This window comes from Vulpes vulpes, chromosome 8 (genome assembly GCF_048418805.1).
Source record: "Vulpes vulpes isolate BD-2025 chromosome 8, VulVul3, whole genome shotgun sequence".
In the NCBI taxonomy this organism is placed as follows: domain Eukaryota; kingdom Metazoa; phylum Chordata; class Mammalia; order Carnivora; family Canidae; genus Vulpes; species Vulpes vulpes.
The window spans coordinates 8,059,553-8,078,217 of NC_132787.1; the positions used below are offsets into that span (position 1 = coordinate 8,059,553).

At 42.6% G+C, this 18,665-nt stretch overlaps 1 protein-coding gene across 2 annotated transcripts; it reads left to right on the forward strand.

The window, feature by feature from the left end:
- The first annotated feature begins 673 nt into the window (after window positions 1-673).
- On the forward strand, window positions 674-15,021 carry SLC38A2 (solute carrier family 38 member 2). Of its 2 annotated transcripts, XM_072765474.1 has the most exons (16): window positions 674-1,094; window positions 2,292-2,486; window positions 2,897-2,978; window positions 3,137-3,252; window positions 6,201-6,274; window positions 6,366-6,458; window positions 6,587-6,668; window positions 8,123-8,205; window positions 8,602-8,660; window positions 8,751-8,918; window positions 9,507-9,586; window positions 9,702-9,802; window positions 10,357-10,481; window positions 10,869-11,013; window positions 11,116-11,213; window positions 12,012-15,021. In XM_072765474.1, exons 2-16 carry the CDS (start codon window positions 2,371-2,373, stop codon window positions 12,108-12,110), a joined length of 1,521 nt encoding a protein of 506 aa, XP_072621575.1. In that variant the 5' UTR covers window positions 674-1,094; window positions 2,292-2,370; the 3' UTR covers window positions 12,111-15,021. The 2 variants fall into 2 exon arrangements, with proteins under 2 accessions (XP_072621575.1, XP_072621576.1); XM_072765475.1 differs by lacking the exon at window positions 3,137-3,252 and having other exon boundaries at window positions 719-1,094.
- Window positions 15,022-18,665: the final 3,644 nt, after the last annotated feature.

Genomic DNA, 18,665 nt, shown 5'->3' on the forward strand with positions numbered 1-18,665 from the left:
GAGGAGGGCGAGGAGAGGTCTCCAACTGGGTCGGGGGTGCTGGGATGAGCGAAGTGGGTCTGCAAAGGGGGACCCTGTCCCCCTCCCCAAAAGAACCAGCTTCCCCACCCACCCCCACCCCCACCCCCACCCCCACCCCCAGCCCAGGACCCATCGGGATCCCCTTCCAAGAGGTCTGGCTGGCAGGTCAGGATGCAGCAGCATTTCCCCCATGCAAGGGTTTTCCACGTTCATACAAAAAAAGGGTGGACGGAAATGGAGCTGCCAACGGACCCGCTCAGGCTAGTCCTGAAGAGTGAAAGCAGGTCTACATGGAGAAGAAAGAACCAGAACAGAAACCGGCCATGGAGACGACGCTGTTGCGTCGGTCCAAGTTTGAGAGAGAAAAACCCCAAGCAAACCCCAGAAATAACAGGCAGGGAAGGGAAGGGTTGGGTGGGCGGGATGTGTCCCCAAAACGCCTTGGGGAGAAAGCAAAGACTGCTGGTGACTCGGAGGGAAGGGCTGAAGCAAGGAGGAGCCTCCTTAAAGGCAGCCGCCTGCGCGGGGCACCCATCGGGGCCGAGAGGAGCGGGCGGGGGGCCCGGGAGGAAGGGGTTAGGCTCTGCCCGAGGGCGGGGGGGCGCCAGCGGGCGGGGGCGGGGCCTGCGGGCCCGGGCGGGCCGGGGGCGGAGCCCAGGTGGTGTTGATACACAAAGACAAGGCACCCGGGCGCCGCGGCCCCGCCCCCTGACGCGTCCTCCGGGGCGGCCGCTATAACCCGCGGGCTCGGCGGGCAGCGGCAGAGCCGCGCGTCGCCGCCGTCCCGGAGCGCTCGGCCCGCAGCAGCGCCCGCAGCCCGGCCACGCGTCCCGCACACTCACGCCTTTCCCTCGAGACGCCGGACGGTTGGGGCGGCAACTTGCCATATTTCCCTGTTTTTTTTTTTTTTTTTAATTAAAAAAAAAAAATTTTTTTTTTTTTTTTAAATTTTCCTGCCCATTGTTGGTTTGGGTTTTTTTTTTTGTTGTTCAACGATTTCGGTTCGGCGGAGGAGAAGCCGCTGAAGGCGTTTGCGTGACGTTTCCGGGATCGCAGGCGCGGGGACCACCGAGGTAACGTGCGCGGGGGCGTCCGTGCCCGGGGCGCGGGGCGCGGGCGGGAGTGGGGGAGGGGCGGCCGGGAGGGGCCGCGGCGCGCAGGCAGCTGCGGGGGTCACCTGCTCCCGGGACTGGCGGGTGACACGGGCCGGTGGGACCCGCCTCCGCCTCCGGCCGCGGCCCGTGCGGGGGTCGCCGCCCTCCTCGGAGCGGGGGAGGGGCGCGGCGCGGGGGCCTCGTGCCCGCCGAGAGCGGAGCCGCATCCTCCCGTGGGGGGGGGGGGGGAGGGGAGGGGAGGGGAACCAGCCCGGCCCCGCGGCTCCGCTGCGGCAAGTCTTGTGACTGATTTGCATTAATAAGAAAAAAAAAATGAGCTCGGAGGGGCCCTGGGATATGGGGGCAGCCGAGGAGGAGGGTTGGGGCTTCTGGAATAGAGGCCACGGCGGGGAAAGGCGGGCCAGGAACATTTGATAATCGGCGATCGATATTGCATCAGTTTCCTTTCCGGGCATAGGAGGGGCCGGCCGGGCGCCGCTCGCGAGCCAAATGCCTGTGGACGGGTGTGCTCGAGGGCACGGGCGTGCGCGTGTAAACAAACCCTGGGCGCCGGGGAACGGGCGCGCTCTCCCCCTTGTCGGGGGGGGACCCGTGTCAGCCCTTGCTGCCCGCCGCAGAGGCATTTCCCCACCTGGGGACTCCGCGCACGAAAAAGCCGGATGACGCGCATCGCCCGTTGCAAAAGGACGAGGAGCTGGGGCTCCGCGCTGGGGCTGCGCGCACGGCCGGCCGGCGCCCGGGTGCGGAGTGCGCGCTGCACGCCCGTGCACGCCCCGCGAGGCTGCAGGAAAAGCGTCCCAGGGCCCCCCGTGCACCCCTCCCCGCGGACGGACTGGGGGTGACGGGGAGCGCGCCACGCTCGCAGCGGCCGGAGAGGGGCCCCGGGGTCTGGAGGGCGCGGGCCTCTGCGGGCGCAGCGCAGCGCAGCGCCGCGGCGGGACCATCTTTGTTCTCGGCGGCTCCGCTGTCTGTACTTTTCCGCCCCTCGGCGCGCCCCCGCCCCTCGCGCGCGGCTGGTACTTTTCCACTCGCCTGGCCGGGGATGAATCAGCCGCGCTGCGCCTCCCGGCGGCGTCACGTGACCGCGGCGGCGGGCGGGCGGGCGGCGGGCGGGCGCGCTGCAGTCCTGACGCGCCGCCTCTACCTTGCTCGCAGGCAGCCGCGCGGGCCGGTGCACCGCCAAGGACAAAAGCCGCCGTGTCCAGCGCTGCGCCCTGTGCCTCCCGAGAGCAGCATGAAGAAGGCCGAAATGGGAAGGTTCAACATCTCCCCCGATGAGGACAGCAGCAGCTACAGTTCCAACAGCGACTTCAACTACTCCTACCCCACCAAGCAAGCCGCTCTGAAAAGGTGGGAGAAGTTGTGAGCTCTCCTCTCCTCTCTTCTTTCCCTTTTTTTTTTTTTTTTTTAATTTTTGACTTTTTTTTTTTTTTTAATTTTATTTATTTTTTTTAACGGCTTGCAATCAGGGGCTCTTTACCTAGGACTCTGCTTCTGCTGTTGCAATGCACAGCTCCCTCCCCAGCATCTGGAGAGACTGTGCAATCTCTGGGGGAAAAAAAAAAAAAAAAAGAGTATCCGATTGTCGCAGTGACAGTCTCTGGGGTGAAAGCCGACTCCCGCTTGACACTTGGGCATTTCGGGGAAGGTGTGTGACAGCTAGCTCTTTGTGTTCCCGCGACCCGTGGTATTTTGCAAAACGACTGAGAATTGCTTTTTTTTTTTTTTTTTCCTTCACCCCCCACCCCCCCTCTTCACAGCCATTATGCAGACGTAGATCCCGAAAACCAGAACTTTTTACTTGAATCCAACGTGGGGAAGAAGAAGTATGAAACAGACTTTGTAAGTTGGAAATACTCATTTTGTGTGTCTGTGGCTTTATGGAGTAAAAAAAAAAAAAAGAATAGTTTGACTTTTAGATTTCAATCTAACTTGCCCAAAGCTGGTTTTCTCCATTTAATTATTGTTATATGTTTGGTTATCGTTTTCCCTCTATGTAGCATCCAGGTACTACTTCCTTTGGAATGTCAGTATTTAATCTGAGCAATGCGATTGTGGGCAGTGGAATCCTTGGGCTTTCTTATGCCATGGCTAATACTGGAATTGCTCTTTTTATGTAAGTATGTGTAAGTAGTGAGTCTGCCATGCAGGGCAGTTGATCTGATGATAAAACGTGAAACTTTTGGCTCCAGAGACAGAATTTACAGTTGAAATAGTTGACTTAAAAAAGAAAAATCCTTTGTGTGAAATTTACAATGAGAAACCGGGAAACCTTAATTAACTCTGATATGTAAACTGCATGATAACCAAGAAAGCCAATTAAGAAGAGCTGTAGGACCACAGTGAAAACTGATCATTAAACCAAAATCAGTGGGAATAGTTAAAAGTTGTAACGGGTTGGATATTTGAAAAGAACCGTCGATGATAAATCCAGGGTAGTTAGAAGTTTTGTTCTGGCCAAATAGGAAACAAAATTAATTAGGATGGTACCTCCAAGTCCATTTATAAATTGGCATAGTCTCCCCCAAAAACCTTTGTATAAGGCGAAAAGACTTTTTAGAATATATGGGGTGTGGTGGTATTTGCTTAACCTGGAACATGTTTGTTCTAAGAAAAGTGAGTCATGATTTTCTGGACACTGAAAAGAAACCCATATGTTGGGGTTGGTTTTTTTTATTTATGTTTTTCACTTTTTGTTTTTTTAATATTTATTTCTTCCAGGTCTGTGTGATTGCCACATGCCATAGCAATAAAATAACTATTTTAATAGTACCTGTTTTTAAATGTTATTTCTCTAGTTACCCAGTTAAAATGATTTATTCCTGTGCTTCCTAGCATAAATGCCTAGGATAGGACTTTGGATCTATAGAAGACTTGAGAGCAGTGCTGCTTAACTGTTGTGGGGTTACTGATTCTCAGATAATATCAGAAAAATTGGACCCTATTTCCAGAGGAGGGAATAGTACAAGACAAAAGTACGTGTAAACTTGAACGTACATTTTCAATGAAGTTTGTATTGTAGCTGTTGAGTTTAGGTACCTCTGGGCTCCTTACCTCCTAGGTAAGGCGATTTCTGTGGAGGATAGTATGATTTGTTGCACAAATGAAGAAACCATGCCTTACAGGGAGCAGGGACTTGTCCCATTGTGACAGTTGTGTTTTTAGTTAGCTGACTGGTGCCATCTACTCAAGTTATTTTCTCCAGAATAGAATGTTCATGAAAAGAAAAGCGGACCTTTGCAAAGTTGTGCTTTGTGGTGAATATCTGTACTGAAGTTGAGCCTGGCTTTGAGCATGGGAAGCTAGGATCCCGCCAACTTGCTTCATTAGCATGAGGCTCCCTGACTTCTCTTACTAAGGTGAAGGACCAGGAATTTACATGGAAGGGACTCTTAAGAGTTTTTTAAAGTTTTTACTGGAGATCTCGAATGACCTTATTGTTAAAATATTCGAAATCCTTCCTGAATCTTACTATGAAAACTGGAGATCAACTTTAAATGCCGCCAGCGTGGTTCTATTTATCATGAGATAAGATGGCACCTGTTTCATAAGTAAAAACAAAATTCTGATGTTATCCTTGCACTTCTGAAATTACACTGCAATAGGGTCTATGTGCTTGAGCAACTCTTTTAATAAATGGTTAAATAATCTTGAGTGTGTGAAAGTGAGTTTTTAACCTCCTCAGTATTTTACAAGGTACTTTTAGGGGATGTAGATAGAGGTGTAAGAGGTAAATGGGCCAAAACCCATGTGGCTGCCACGGCATGGTTAAACAACTCTAGCAAACCTTATTAGGCAGACGCAGACCTGAGGTTGAAAGCGACCTCAAAGGTTATAAAGTCCATTGATCCCTCGTTGTAGTTAGGACTGAGTTTGTCAGCATACTTTGAACATGGTTTTTGATTAAACTAACAACGTTGTTCAGTGAGAGGTGAGGCCAGAGGTGTCATTTTTCCACCTCAGACTAGGCCCCATAAAGCTTTTGGCATTAGACTGGCAATTCAGTGCCACTATCTAGGTTTTAACTAACAGACATCAGTTTCTTTGCTAGACCTTACTATGGTACCGGATTCAGTATTCCTGTACAGAATCAAAGTAACCATCTTGTTTACAGAGTTTTCTACGTGTTTCCCTGATTTGGGGGAGAGGGGGGTTGTTTTATTTTTAATAGAAAGAAATTTGTATTTTCCTTGGCTTGCCCAGGAGGGGAGGAAAGTGAATCTGGAGTGAGGGAGAACTTGTATCCTTAAAGGAAAACTAAGTGACATTAGGGAACCTCTGGTTCCTCCTTTTTTTTTTTTTTTTTCTTTAGATTTTATTTTTATTTTTTATTTTCCCTGATCCACCCGATTGAGCAAAGAGCTAGCTAGCCCGTCAGACTGATGGGCTGGGCTCCTTGTTCTAGCACAGGCATTGTTTAATGTTGTCATAATACCAGGCCTGTATTCCACACCATGGCACACAATACAGCATATCTTCACAGCGGTTACTTCTGACTTGTGCCCAGTTATTTGTAAAGCTGTGCCTGACACTTGAAATGTTAGTATCGATGTCCCTTTCTAGTCCCATTCCTCTTATGTAGTCCAGGTGGTCTCAAGGTCTTTCCTGAATCTGTCTCAGTTTGGATTTCACAAGTGCCTTGTGGGCTGGATTTACTGGCAGACATACCCATCATTTAAAAAAAAAAAACAAAAAAAAAAGCAGAGAAGTGGCAAGAGTACAGTTAAATATTATGGTGCCAGAACCAAATTATAAGTCTTATAACTCCACCACCTTAAACTTAAGCTTTCCTGGGTCTCCCGACACCTTTGGTGTGCAGTTGGTAAAGCCCTGCTCTCCACCAATACTGTAGAACACCTGAGAAGCGATGCGAGTTTTTAGTACCAGATTCAGAGATGTTGACACTCTAGCCAGGATTGTAAACACCAGGTCTTAGGGGCTTTCTATCTAGCACAGAAATATTAGGACACGTTCCATATTCAGTGTTTCAGTAACAAGCAAAAGATTGTCTTTAAATATAGGTGTGCTTATTTATAACCCTGTGCCTTTTCCTTCTCTCACCAGAATTCTCTTGACGTTTGTGTCAATATTTTCCCTGTATTCTGTTCATCTCCTTTTGAAAACTGCCAACGAAGGAGGTATGGTAGCATTCTTGCTATTTCTAAAGCAATTAACGCCTGTCAGGATTTTCCTCCTTTGCTTCATGCTTCTGTGTTCTTTGTATTTTAGGGTCTTTATTATATGAACAGTTGGGGCATAAAGCATTTGGATTAGTTGGAAAGCTTGCAGCCTCTGGATCAATTACCATGCAGAACATTGGAGGTAAGAATTTTTTAAAAGGTGATTTGGGTAGACTTTTTGCTCTTTGTGTAGCAGAGTGGTGACACGTTACTTTTGGTGTCACATGCCACATTTTGCACTTGTAATGGTATAATTTTGTTTTCCTCCAGCTATGTCAAGCTACCTCTTCATAGTGAAATATGAGTTACCTTTGGTGATCCAGGCATTAATGAACATTGAAGATACAACTGGGTAGGTGCTAAGTAAGGTTACTCATAAGAAAAATTACAGTCTAAAATGGTTAGATACATTTTCTCAAAGGTGGATACAAAATAATTATTAATGAGTTATTTTTCGTAATGTTCCTATTGAAATTGACCAAGAAGTCCCTCATGGACTGATTTGAACTCTTAAGAATGAAAGCCGGAAGATTGAAGCTCACGCTCTAATTTTGGATAGTATCTTTAACCTGTGTGTGAAAGCAGGTTTTTCTAGAACTGAACTTTATATTTATTCCCTGAGAAATTGTAGCTGAATAACTCACGAAGTCCAACCTAAGTCAGGTTGAAGCTTTGAATTACATTACAAATCAGTCCTATCTGATTTTTTTTTTTTTTTTTATAAATTTGAGTTTTTAAAACTTAATCTGTTCAAATGCATAAGACCAGAAAACGGATGGCGGTGCTGTAGAAACCTTATCCTTGTAACACAGCTATTCCTCCCAGCGGACTAACAGGTTTTTATCTAAAGTAAACATGGGGAAGAATAATTTACTTCCCCACCTACTTGAAGCTCATTATCTCAAAATAGAGAAGTGTGGTTATCTCTTTGGCTTAGAAATTGAATAAGCTGTTCTTTAAACATGAGTTTTCTGTGGGGTCTTTGTTGCTGAAGTAAGTAAGTGGAGTGGAATTCACAGGGCATTAGAATTTGAAAATAGTGACTTAAGAGAGGGTATGGTTGATTACCTGGAAAGGAAAAGATACTGCTAACTGCTAGAACTCTTAAAGGAGACCTGAGTAATATTTTCTCTAAGTTCGGAAAGGGACCTTTTGACTGTTTTTGGAGTCAAGGTGGGTCAAGGTGTGTGTCACAACATACTCCTGACAGTCTGGAATAAATCCTGGTTGGGGGCGGGGGTTGAGTTTTGTTATGTGTCTTTGCCTATGTATTTTACCTAAGTATAAAAAAATTTTCTTGCTGGGGAGTTGAATAATTATATTTGCTAATAGATGTCTAAAAGGAACTTGCTTTGAATTTCCTTGTTTCTAGCATTAAAAATTGCAAGCTAAAGCTATGACCGAGTTGGTGTACAATTTTTCTAAAAATGCTTAAAGATAAGATTACTGCCTTAACAATGCTGCTTTGTACACTACATTAGTATCAAGCCTTTAAGAAGCATTTTATGTTATGAATCAGCTGGGCAGCCTTCCCAGGGCAAACAGTGAGACAAAAGTTATACTGTTCATACCCCATTTCTAACCTGAGTAAATATTCAGCTAGCACACACAGTTAGAAATTTATTCCTATGTATAGGTTTTTTGTGAATAAGCAGTGCTTTTTTCCAAACCTGCCTTAATTTTTGTGTTTATTTTTATAGTATATCTATGAAATGAGTCCAGTAAGAAGAAGTGTCTAGTATTCTGGGGGTTCTCATGATTGGTTTTGACCTTGTTTCTTTTTCTTTTTTTTTTTTTTTAATTCAGATTGTGGTATCTGAATGGTGATTATTTGGTTTTGCTGGTGTCACTGGTGCTCATTCTTCCTTTGTCACTGCTGAGAAATTTAGGTGAGTAAACCCATCTCTAAAGGGAATTCTCACTAGCTATATGTCCTCTTAATAGAAATTGAAAGCTAAAAAGCCCCAAGAATGTAACTTTGGGAGCTGCCGCATTACACGCCTAGGCCTTTCAAAATCCCAGCATGATGGCTTCCAGGCAGGGCTGGGATATTTTGTTGATATTGGAGGATATCTTTGCTTTTAAATGATGATATGAAATTAAAGTCCCTTTTATTTTATTAGCAAGTGTTTTTAAGTAATTCTGTATGTTAGTGTGTAAGAATTAGAAATTTGGTGTTGGGTTCATACTAAAGTCTTCCAAGCAGACTTGGGTTGCTTGGTTGAGAAGATACATTTGCCTGAAGTCTGTTGTATTGAAGTAATAATTTCTGCCACCCCTTACAGGATATTTGGGATATACCAGTGGCCTTTCCTTACTGTGTATGATGTTCTTCCTAATTGTGGTAGGTATAACTTTTCTTTAAAGCTAGAGATTTGTTTATAAGCCCAGTCGTGTTACCCAGTTTAACAAATGCAAAATAATATGTTGGCAGGTGATTTGCAAGAAATTCCAGATTCCTTGTCCTGTGGAAGTTGGTTTGATAATTAATGAAACAATAAACAGTACCTTAACACATCCAACACCTTTGGCATCTGACATGGTGTTTAATGTGACTGATGATGATTCTTGCAGACCACGTTATTTTATCTTCAACTCACAGGTAACTAGATATAATTTTTTTCTTTAGTTTTTGCTTTTAAGATTTTACTTATTCTACAGAGTGCAAACACAACCGGGGCAGGGGGGAGCAGCTCAGCTCCCCACTGAGCAGGGACCCCCGATGCAGGACTTGATGCCAGAACCCTGGGAGCATAACTCAAGCCAAAGGCAGAAGCTTGCCTGACCCCTAATTTTTATCTTCTTAAGAGCAGATTTTAGGGAAAAACAGAAGGGAAAATCCACTGGAAATTTGAAAATAACTTCCATGGTACGGGGAGGAGGGGTAAAAGCTACTCTTCAGAAAACATGAGTAGTTAATTATTGAGTTCTTGAAGACTGAGAAGAAAGCATTAGTTTGTATCTTAAAATGGATGGAGAAATGAAGTAATCCTGTGATGTTAGTAATTGACACTTTCTGAAGTTAGGATGTTGATCACAGTGAACAGATTGGAAGAAGGGAATCTAATTATGCAAGGGAAAGTTGTAGTTTTGATTCTAAAATTGGTTACTATAAAATACAAACTATAGAACTGGGATGACCCAAGTGTGTGACGTGAGGATTTTAAGTAAATGTTTTCATTTTTTGCAGACTGTCTATGCCGTGCCAATTTTGACCTTCTCATTTGTCTGTCATCCTGCTATCCTTCCCATTTACGAAGAACTCAAGGGGTGAGTGCCTTACATGTTTTTTATAAAAATTTATTGGGAAGGTTAGACAAATACCAGGTTACTGCTGTAACTACTGCTCAAATACATACTCGTATTTTTCTTTGAATTTATATAGCCGCAGCCGTAGAAGAATGATGAATGTGTCCAAGATTTCATTTTTCGCTATGTTTCTCATGTACCTGCTTGCTGCCCTCTTTGGATACCTGACATTTTATGGTAAATAATGTCTAGCTTTCAGAAAACACTTGATGAAATGAAATTGATTTTTTTTTTTATGTGTATAATTTACCACTTAAAATTCTATCTATTTCGGTGTATTTCCTGTTTGGGATCAGAAACTGATTTTTTAGAGCTTAGAATTTCCTATAATCTCTTTAATGAGTAATTTCTTGAACTCCGGTTCATATTATTAGTCATTTGATGGCTTTTTACATGATGTATTTGCATCTGAGTTCATGCTGCCTACCACCTTCAAACTCTACAACACAAACTGTAAGCCAGACTGTGGGATTTAGCTATTTAGCTCCTGTTGGTTTTGATGGGGGTCATGTGGCTAAATCTCTACTTGGTATTTAGAAAAATTTTCCTTCAATGTTATTTTAATTGCTTTAACCCTAATTCCAAATTAATCTTATTAGCCTCTTAGTTTATAGCCGTTCTGTGAGTAACTCATAACTTTGGTACACATTTGCTCTAAGTTAGATTTCCCACCTAATGTCTAGAGGAAACCACTCACTTGAAGTTTTTTCTTTTTTTGTCTTTCCCCATAGAACACGTTGAGTCCGAATTGCTTCATACCTACTCTACTATCATGGGAACTGATATTCTTCTTCTCATTGTTCGTTTGGCCGTCCTGATGGCTGTGACTCTGACCGTACCAGTAGTCATTTTCCCAGTAAGTAATCACTAGTTCTTCTCACTAGGAACGAGTTTTTAAACAGGTGAAGACTTGTGAGATTTTCCTCTTCTGTGAGAAGGGAAACACTGTTAGAGCAATACCAAGTTGGTGGTTTTGAAGGGATTTTTTTAAATACTTGGTAGAGTTTCAAAACCTCCTGGGTAATTTTTTCCATAATTGGGAGATCTAAAATGATCTTCCAATGTTAAGGAAACAGTAGTAGAGGAAGGGGCACAATCTTAAGCATTGAGAAAGCTGCTTTGCTTTCCCATGTTTTTTTTTTTTTTTTTTCTTAAGATATTGCCCTTTATTTGGGGATTCCCCCCCCCCCCCCCCCCAATGTAAAGCTGGAATTTCAATTTCTCTATTTGTTTGTTTTTGCAGATCCGGAGTTCCATTACTCACCTGTTGTGTGCAACAAAAGATTTCAGTTGGTGGCGTCATAGTCTCATTACTGTGTCTATCTTGGCATTTACCAATTTGCTGGTCATCTTTGTCCCCACAATTAGAGATATCTTTGGTTTCATCGGTAAGTTTTAGAAGGTGTCAAAAGTTCTTTCACATACCAGGGATTTTAAAGTTTTAAAAGGAATGACCAGTGATTTCTCAAACGGCCTGTGTTCTTTTCCAGGGGCATCTGCAGCTGCTATGTTGATTTTTATTCTGCCTTCGGCCTTCTATATCAAGTTAGTGAAGAAAGAGCCTATGAAATCTGTCCAGAAGATTGGGGTGAGTGGGATATTCTGCTCTACAGGCACAGTAGCAATCTTCCAAACTAGAATTTCCTCTCCTGATTTTAATTTTAGTTCCTTAGCTACCTTTTGTTAGAGTTCTGCTTCTCCTTAGCGTCTAGTGAATATTTCTAGAATGGAGTGCTTCTCAGGTAGAAGGTTGGGGCAGGGGAGGTGAAAGGGAGTTGGCCTTTGAATACAGGCCTAAGTTAATCGCAGGAAAGCTGTTGAGATTTTTTTAGCGATAGGAACCAGAGATAAAGAGCACATGGAAGGTGTGGAGATACTGACTCAACTTTCCACATTAGTTTAACCCGTGTATGTGTGGCTGTCTGTCCGCTGCGACAGACGCTTAAATGGGCCTCAATGTATAAAGGAAGGAACTGAACTGTCTTCAGAGCAAAGCTCTAGGGGGCTGTCGCTATAAAGTCATAAAATGTTGCTTTAAAGCATAATAACTGACTTTACAAACAGTATGTACATTAAGTACAGAAGATCGGGGTGGTGAGGTTATTTAGGAAAAAGACTGACTTTTAGTCCTTAGCCTGCTCCATATATAGATTTAGTCTGATTAGAGTATTAGAATTGTTTATAAACAACCGTCATCTGTTTCATTTACTTAGCAAAGAGAATTATTTATCCTTCTTAAGTTTAAATATCTTTAGCAAGAGAAAACCTTTTGTAAGACACTCGACAAAATTTCAGTGATCACAAGCCCATTTTTAAAAGTAGAAAGGAATGTTTGGCAGTTATATTTTCTTGTTTGCTGATCAGTTTCTCTTTGTGCTCACCACAGGCTATGCTCTTCCTGTTAAGCGGCATAGTGGTGATGACCGGCAGCATGGCCTTGATTGTTCTGGATTGGGTACACAATGCCCATGGAGGTGGCCACTAACTGGCACCACGAAAACTCCAATAGCCCACTTGATGCCAGTGTTGAGTCAACTCTCAACTTACTATGAAATTTCACCTAATGTTTTCAGTTTCACTTCCTTTTGAAGTGCAGATTCCTCGCTGGTTCTTCTGAGTGCAGAATAAGTGAACTTTTTTTTTTTTTCTTTCTAAAGAAACTATTCTGTATGATAGAAATGGATATTAACAACAAAACCACGAGTCTCGGGTTAATGGAAGTGACAATTTTATTCCATTCCAGAGAATGGACGAACTCTTAACTTTTATCAAGCCACATGTTTGGCTATGTCATTGTTTAACTTGGATATTTTATGATTTTACTTGAATGTGCCTAATGGAACCATTCGATGTGAGAAACAATTCTTATTAATTTACAGCAAAGTATTGAAATAACCATTGAGAAAAACACTATTATTTTTTTGTACCAAAAATATTTTAAGACCTCAGAAGCACTATTTTACTTTTAGAAAAATTGCCTTTTTTTTTTCCTGAACTTTATCCAAAAATGATTGTCCAGAAATTCCATAAAAGAAATTCATTGGTATTTAAAAGTAAATATTAATATTGTGACATGATTTGCCTTTTTGTAGGCATGATAAGCCAAATACTTTTTTTAAACCCAAAAAAATTTTTAGAGAAAATGATGTAATGAAAAATAGTACCATGAATAGGAACATAGTTTTCTCCATTCAGACTTCACCATTAAAGACTAATTGATTGATGATTGCTATACCAAATCAGATGAACTTGTTCATCACTTTACTTCTCTGGCCCCAAATAATTTGCTTCATTCAGACTGAAATATTTATGGCTTCAATTTATTAGAATGAAAGATACATAATGCAGATATTTCTATGGAGAGTAAAATAACTAATTTTGAGGTACCAAATAGTGCAATTGGGTAAAACAGGGTTTATTCAGTTGCATCTGTCTCCAGAGTTGAGTTGACAGCTCTGGGTTTTTTGGGCCAGCCCTTTTTTTGACATTGCTTCCAGCAGTGGAAAATGGGCATTTGATGGCTATAGGCCAAAACTGTTCTATCCAGAGAGTACAACTTTTTGAAATGCTCATCTGCTACTGGAAGTGTGAATTACTTGATAATGTATGGCTTAGTCGTGTTCATGTTTTGTCTACAGTAGAGGTCTATCTAATTCACAGGTTACACCGATATTTGGTATAAGTTCTCTACATAGGCCACTGGGTTTCTCATGCAGTAAGTTTCGAAAACTCATTTGCACTGGATCGTCATCTCATTCTTGTACAACACAGAATTCTTTGTTTACATCCAACAAGTGGTTAGCTAGGGAAAACAGTGCAATCTGAGTGTAAGTAGTTGGTCCAACTGCATGATCACCCTTCCATTTCATTGCCAGTTAGAAGTGAAAAAATTACTTGGCTTTAAGAGCACATTTATTGTACGTTACGGTGTATGGTGAATATATTGAATAATGTGGTACTTTGCTCATCAGGCATAATGTCTAAAATCTAATATACATAATTCCATTAGTGGTTGAGGGAAGCAAATAATGGAATCATCAATTGGTCCTCTGGCTCTAAGTTTTTCTCTTAAAACTAAGCATTTTTAGTTTTAGGCAAGGGCCAGAAATGTGGCAGACATGGTTTTTGTTACACATTCTTGTATTATATGTGACTAAATTACAGACAAGATAATGTCTGTGAAGACCCTTGTGGAACTGGAAGACGTCTTGTAGTGCTACATTGGGTGAAACCAATGGTCCGTTTGTGTTTCTGCAAAAATAAAAAGTAATTGGGGACCATCGAGAAGGGCAGTGAGAAGATGGATTCTATGGCACTGCTTTCATTTAATTGGGCTTCAGCACTCCCTTCAAATCCAGAACCTCACCTCTAGTTCAGACCAAGAATTGGCACTTCCGCTTGAGTTCCCGGAAGAATTCCTGATGCACATCTGAGACCTGCCAGAGAATACCAAGGAGAGTTGTTTTCTACAGTTTACATCCTTTTGTGTGGGAGAAACTACCGTGGCAACCAGGAAGGAATGGAAAAAACATTTTCTTCTCACAGCAAATTGATTTGGGAAGACTCCTTCAATCCTCTTTTGGCTGTTTGAGGTTCAAAATGAACTGCCTAGGGTAAATTCCATTGCATGATTTTCTTGGAGCTATCTTGTCTGCCTTGAGGTTCCTAAAACAGTGAATTCCCATTAATGAGCAGTCTTCAGTATTAAAACCACTGTCTCGTCACCTCATTTTGCATTACTGTCTTCCGTGGATGTTTCAGTTATAACTGTAATGTTATTTATAGAACAGCATTAATCCATTAAAGCTAACCTATTTTTCAATATTTATGATAATCTGTACATACATTGTCTGTCCATATGTATTTGTAATATAGGATGTATATAATGTCAAGTTTGGGTCTTGGGTTCAAGTGTATATATTCCTGTAAGTTTCTTAACTGCATTTTGATGAATTCACATGTATCTATAAGAATTGTCCCCAAAGTACCTGTACAGAGATTTCAATATAAACAAATTGACTAATTATGTAAACACTAAAAATTTAAAATATTGCCTAAATTGCATTTGCAATAAACAGACTGAATGAACATCACTTTTTTTCATGAAAACTTGGTGCAAATTCAGATCTCTTGTTTAAATTTTAAATAAGGTCTAATTTTCAAAATGCAGTAGTTTCAAAATGTGATCTAAGGTAACGGAATCAAATGTGATCTAGTGTAATGAAAGATCTTTGAGAACCTGGGTGTGTTAGCTTTCTGTATATAGTGTAAATACCCCCACTCTGCTGTTGGAGGCCAACAGTTCCACTAGGACTTGTTGGCAAAGAGTGCTACACCGTTTCAATGAAACTATGTTTGTTTTAACTGAACTAAAATAAATACATGCTTAATCCTGAGTAGCAGTGTTTTCTTTGAGGTTATGGGATAAGCAGTGTCTGATGGGTTTTACATCGGTGCTGAGTAGGTCCCATATAATGATAAGGATTCTAAGGAAGAGGAGAATGGTCAGGGAAAGTTTGTTTTTGGTTTCTAAGGTTTGCAAAGTGAGGAGGCACCTCAAGGACCCAGGGTTGGACCTGCTATAGGTAGGCCACTAGCGCATCAGCATCATCTGAGAGCTTTCTGGAGCATGTGCCTACCCAGGTACTGCTGAGGGGCATGTGAAAGTAAAGGGTGGTGAAAAAACTAGGAAGAGGTCAAGAATTACGCTTCTGTGGTGAAAAAAATAGGAAGAGGTCAAGAATTCCGCTTCTGTGCACCAATCCAGGAAGGGAGAGGAAGCGCGCTGGCTGCAGAGGAATGTGCAGACAAGCTGAGACTAGATGTGAGGGGAGTTGCTAAAATACACCAGGTAGTTCAGGTATGGCCTGCTGGGAGCCTGGAAAACCTAGGGCGTGTACAGTGAGACAAAAAGCAAGATGCCTCAGAGCAGCAGGCGTGCTTGGGAGTGGTTGCAAAGACGGGAAATTTTCTGCAAGAAAATAATCCCGTCGTGATAGTCAAGTGGGAAGGGGTTATGTGTGGTGAGAAAGTACAGCAGAATTTGCAACACGTCTGAATTGGACAAAAAGCCTGGAGGAGTTAGCAGTTACTTGTCTGAGAAGTTTTAATTGAATGCTTACTGCATACAATTAACATGCCCATGGGAAAGAGGGTGGGGTTATGTGTCAGACACCACAGTTTTAACAGAATTCATACACTTGCAATGAGCCATTCTAGAAAAATGATACCGAAATGAAGCACCATGCCAGTTTATTAACCCCAAATAAATATATTTGGTGGGTAGGTCTACTCAAGGGACAAAAATACAGCTCTGCAACCAGGGAGTCAGCTATTCCCAAAAGACATTTCCAGTAAACCTGAGGAATATTCTAGGAATGTTTCTAACTAGAGAACCAGAGTAGACCTGACTTGGAAATACTCTTTCTTGGACAACTGGCTTAGTTAAGTTTCTGGTAACAGTAAAGAAAATCATTTAAATTAGCGTAAGCAAAAATGGTGGCAGAGGAAAAGAACTTAGAGGACCAGGTACCCCAGAGAATTAAAAGATAGGCTTCCCAAAGGTCAAATGCTAGATTTGTTCGAGAGACCTTCATGACAGACACCTTCGAGAGCTCACTGTAGAGCTCTGCAGTTAGATTCTGAGCAATTTCTTCAGCCAACTTCTCAAGATAAGCATTGGCCAATAATGAGTCCTGGTCTCTAATACAGGCAGGTGGGCAGGGTGACACAGCCCTGGTGGGGAGAATAGTTCTCAGAGGGGGAGTGACAGGATCATGGGCTGGAAATAGGGTCACCAACTGTTGCAGCTTTGGCACTGGAAGTATTGCATCCTGGGGGACCCCTCAGTCCATGCAAACTGGGATGGTTGGTCACTCTTGTTAGGAAGGCACGCAGCAAAGTGATCAAACAACCTCATGATACTGATCAACTCATTCTCCCTGGATTTCCTTTTTCTAGACTTCTAGGTAGAACCACTGTCTTTTATGACTTCGCCCCAAGTCCATGATTATATCTTCCTTAAATCACATTTTTTTTCCTGATTTCTCCCACATGAATAGTAAGCTTTATAAGAGCAGATATCTTTTTATTAATTTACCCCCAACATTCACAACAGTCCAGCAAATACCACATTAAGTCCTCAAAAAAATTGTTGAATGAATAGACATGGCCTGTATCTCTTATAGCATAGTTGAGAGGAGGCTCAAACTTCTAAGGAAAAAAAAAAAAACCTTACTAGATGCTTGTAACATAAATGCAGTGAGTACTATGAAATTTAACACTCTGACTCAAACAAGATCATTTATTCATCTCCAACCAGAAGCCTAGGCTGTGATCTGCCTCCAGGTGGCAGACGCCATCTTTAACCTCTACTCCATAGAAGTGATTTTGTGGCGGTGAAATCCATTTCAAATGCTAGCCAGACTTGGTTGTACTCCAGGTGTTGTGAGGGGAAAATTCACACAGCCAGCCTAGTTCTTCTGGTGGCTTGCTACTTATGTCTTCAAGGGAACCATGAATATTCCTTGGGCAACTTCTGGGAAAGTGGGCCTCAGAATGTTTCTTCTGTTAGTGATTGACGATTCTGTTGCATATACCTGAAACAACAGACCAGGCTATACTGGCTTTTCCGGTTACTCTACACAGACACCAAGATTAATGATGTGCACCTGGTTTCATTGTTGGGGTCCTGAGGTTTGGTTGCCAAGACTGGTTGCCAAGCAGAATATGCCTACATAACCGGTCCCCCATAAAAGCCTTGGACCTTGAGACTCGTTTTTGCTTCCCTGCGGAGAGACATTCCACACACATCCCTGTAGTTCACTGCTGGAAAAACCGCACTCATTCCTGTGTGGCCTCGGCCGAGGAAGCTCTTGGAACCCTGTGCCAGACCCCTCTGGATTCCACTGTTGCATATCTTTTCCCTCTTCCTTTTGCTCTGTATCCCTTGCTGTGATAAATCTTAGCAGTTAGTATTATCTGATTTTGAGTCTTGGGAGTCCTTCTGGTGAATCACCAAATGAAATATGTGTATGGTATCTGTTTTTTTTTTTTCTACACTATCAGTTTGCAAACCTCAATACATCTTGCCTTCTCCAGGAAGAATCTATTCACAATGAAACCTCAAAGCATTACTGAGCACGTTTCACTAAATATTATTTGGGGTGTGGGGTATCAAGAGGGTTAGATAGCAAAGAAAATTTCTTACATTGCACGTCCTACTGTGTGCCACTTTGTAAAATCCCACTTGACGTATTTCTCCTCCCAAGTCCCTTTGGCTGCGCTGTAACCTGGAGATCCTCTGTCTGCCCTTCATCCCACAACATAACACAGCCTGTCTATGATTCCCGCGAGTAGTTCAACTCTGTCTTCAAACCTGTCTATCCTTCTCAGATAAACGAAAGTTTTTAAGTCATCAGGACTCACTTTCCTGAGATGGTTTTTTACTGGACATAAATTTACTTACTAGACTCATCTTAGTATCCTTCTTAACTACTTACTTTCCCTACAAGGAGTTCTGACAAGTTCAACTTTCCCATCTGATTATCTGAAAAATATTTGATGTAGAGTCCAATCTATAAAAGAGATAAAAGCAGAGCTGTGCTGGCTAAAATGGTGAGGGGTGAGGTCTACATCCTAAATGCTGTGGCTTCCAACCTCTCTCCATCTGATTAATCTCTCCACAATGGTCTATGAGGGAGCCCTGGAGCCCTATGGAACATGGTTTGAAAACATGGCTCTAAATTCTTTCAGGAGAACAAGACCCAAGATACTAAGAATCCTGCCAGTCTGAAGCTCACCTACTAAGTCACCATTTTCAAACAGTCTCTTCTCATTGACAAGGTGGAGGGGTTGTAGCATCCTCTCTGTAACCCTATGATCTTGACCTCTGTACCACCCAAAGACCTCAGATTGACACTAAGGTCACATAGAGGTCAAGTCTCCTTGACTATGATCATGTGGCTGAGGAAGGACTCAGGTCCTTCCAGGTATCTACCTCTAAGGTGGAGTAAGTAAAGAAATCAAAGTAAGGAATCGA

Excerpts from the sequence above, each read along its gene's own strand:
- SLC38A2 (XM_072765474.1), top strand. The coding sequence starts at position 2,371 with ATGAAGAAGGCCGAAATGGGAAGGTTCAACATCTCCCCCGATGAGGAC. Across the intron at positions 6,669-8,122 it reads AACATTGAAGATACAACTGG|ATTGTGGTATCTGAATGGTG; the intron begins GTAGGTGCTAAG and ends TTTTTAATTCAG. Across the intron at positions 11,014-11,115 it reads AGATATCTTTGGTTTCATCG|GGGCATCTGCAGCTGCTATG; the intron begins GTAAGTTTTAGA and ends GTTCTTTTCCAG.